Source organism: Priapulus caudatus, unplaced genomic scaffold (genome assembly GCF_000485595.1).
Source record: "Priapulus caudatus unplaced genomic scaffold, Priapulus_caudatus-5.0.1 Scaffold820, whole genome shotgun sequence".
Lineage (NCBI taxonomy): Eukaryota > Metazoa > Priapulida > Priapulimorpha > Priapulimorphida > Priapulidae > Priapulus > Priapulus caudatus.
In genome coordinates, this window is record NW_014577881.1 from 223,583 (window position 1) to 224,979 (window position 1,397).

Sequence of the window (1,397 nt, forward strand, 5' to 3'; positions counted from 1 at the left end):
ATATTCACATCTCTCACATGCAAACGGTTTCTCTCCCGTGTGAGTGCGCATGTGTGACTTAAGCTTACCGGACGTAGAACACTTATATTCACATCTCTCACACGCAAACGGTTTCTCTCCCGTGTGAGTGCGCATGTGTGACTTAAGCTTACCGGACGTAGAACACTTATGTTCACATCTCTCACACGCAAACGGTTTCTCTCCCGTGTGAGTGCGCATGTGTCTCTTAAGCTTATCGGACGTAGAACACTTATATTCACATCTCTCACACGCAAACGGTTTCTCTCCCGTGTGAGTGCGTATGTGTGACTTAAGCCTATCAGACGTAGAACACTTATATTCACATCTCTCACACGCAAACGGTTTCTCTCCCGTGTGAGTACGCATGTGTTTCTTGAGATGACTGGAGGTTGTACACTTATAGTCACATCTCTCACATGCAAACGGTTTCTCTACCGTGTGAGTGCGCATGTGTATCTTGAGATTACTGGAGGTCCTACACCTGTATTCACATATATCGCACGCATATGGCTTTTCACCTGTGTGAGTGTGCATGTGTGTCTTAAGCATATCAGATGTAGAACACTTATATTCACATCTCTCACATGCATATGGCTTCTCTGCTGTGTGAGTGCGCATATGTTTCTTGAAATAACGTAACTTGGAGCTGGCATATCCACACACACCACATACGTAGGACTTCTCTCCTCCAGGGCGTGGCATATCTGAATGAGAAGGCTCCATCAGACAAATCGCGGGTGCTCAGTTCTGCCTCGTTTCAAGGGTCTCGCTAATGCTCTCCTGCTGGGAAAAAGATGTCAAAATAAATATCCCCCAGATGTAAAAAAGATGTCAAAATAAGTACTGCCCCAGACGTTACAAGGTATGCTATGACGATGGGGTCACGACTACAAATCCACCAGTGGTGACGTCACCAGATTTAGCAATACGTGTGTGTGATGGAAAGTGGAATAAAAGCTCTTGCATCTCACAGAGAAAACTTTGAATCGAACTATGGCAGGGCTACCGCTGGCTTTGCCACGTTCGCAAAATGCGATGAATAAATAACAGAGGCGATTTTATGACACTAAGTGACAAATACAATTGGCAAATGGTTTTCCCGCTCAGAAAATTACAATTGACTAACGAAATCTGAAGATGGCCACGTATTGTGGATCGAAGGAGAGTTACGTGGCTAGCATCTCTACTTGTGTTGTAGCCCCTTGATCTGATACGGCTACTAGTGTTACTACCTCACATGCTCAGTTTATTTGCCAAACTAAATTACGTAATGCCGGTGTCACGGTCTGAAATTACCCCAGCACGGCGTGCGCATGCGTGATTTTATTTCTGCTTCATTTTGCCTGCGCATTGCATACCAGCAATTAATGCAGAAT

At 44.9% G+C, this 1,397-nt stretch overlaps 1 protein-coding gene across 1 annotated transcript in view; it reads right to left on the minus strand.

Moving 5' to 3' along the window:
- Positions 1–487, minus strand: part of LOC106813761 (zinc finger protein 26-like) — a 2,213-nt gene extending 1,726 nt beyond the window's left edge. Inside the window, exons 1-3 of the mRNA XM_014817981.1 lie at positions 328–487; positions 97–231; positions 1–57 (exon numbers count right to left, since the gene is read on the minus strand). Coding sequence (XP_014673467.1) covers positions 1–57; positions 97–231; positions 328–471 — 336 coding nt within the window. The 5' untranslated portion in view covers positions 472–487. The remainder of the gene's footprint in view (positions 58–96; positions 232–327) is intronic.
- Between the last annotated feature and the right edge of the window lie 910 nt (positions 488–1,397).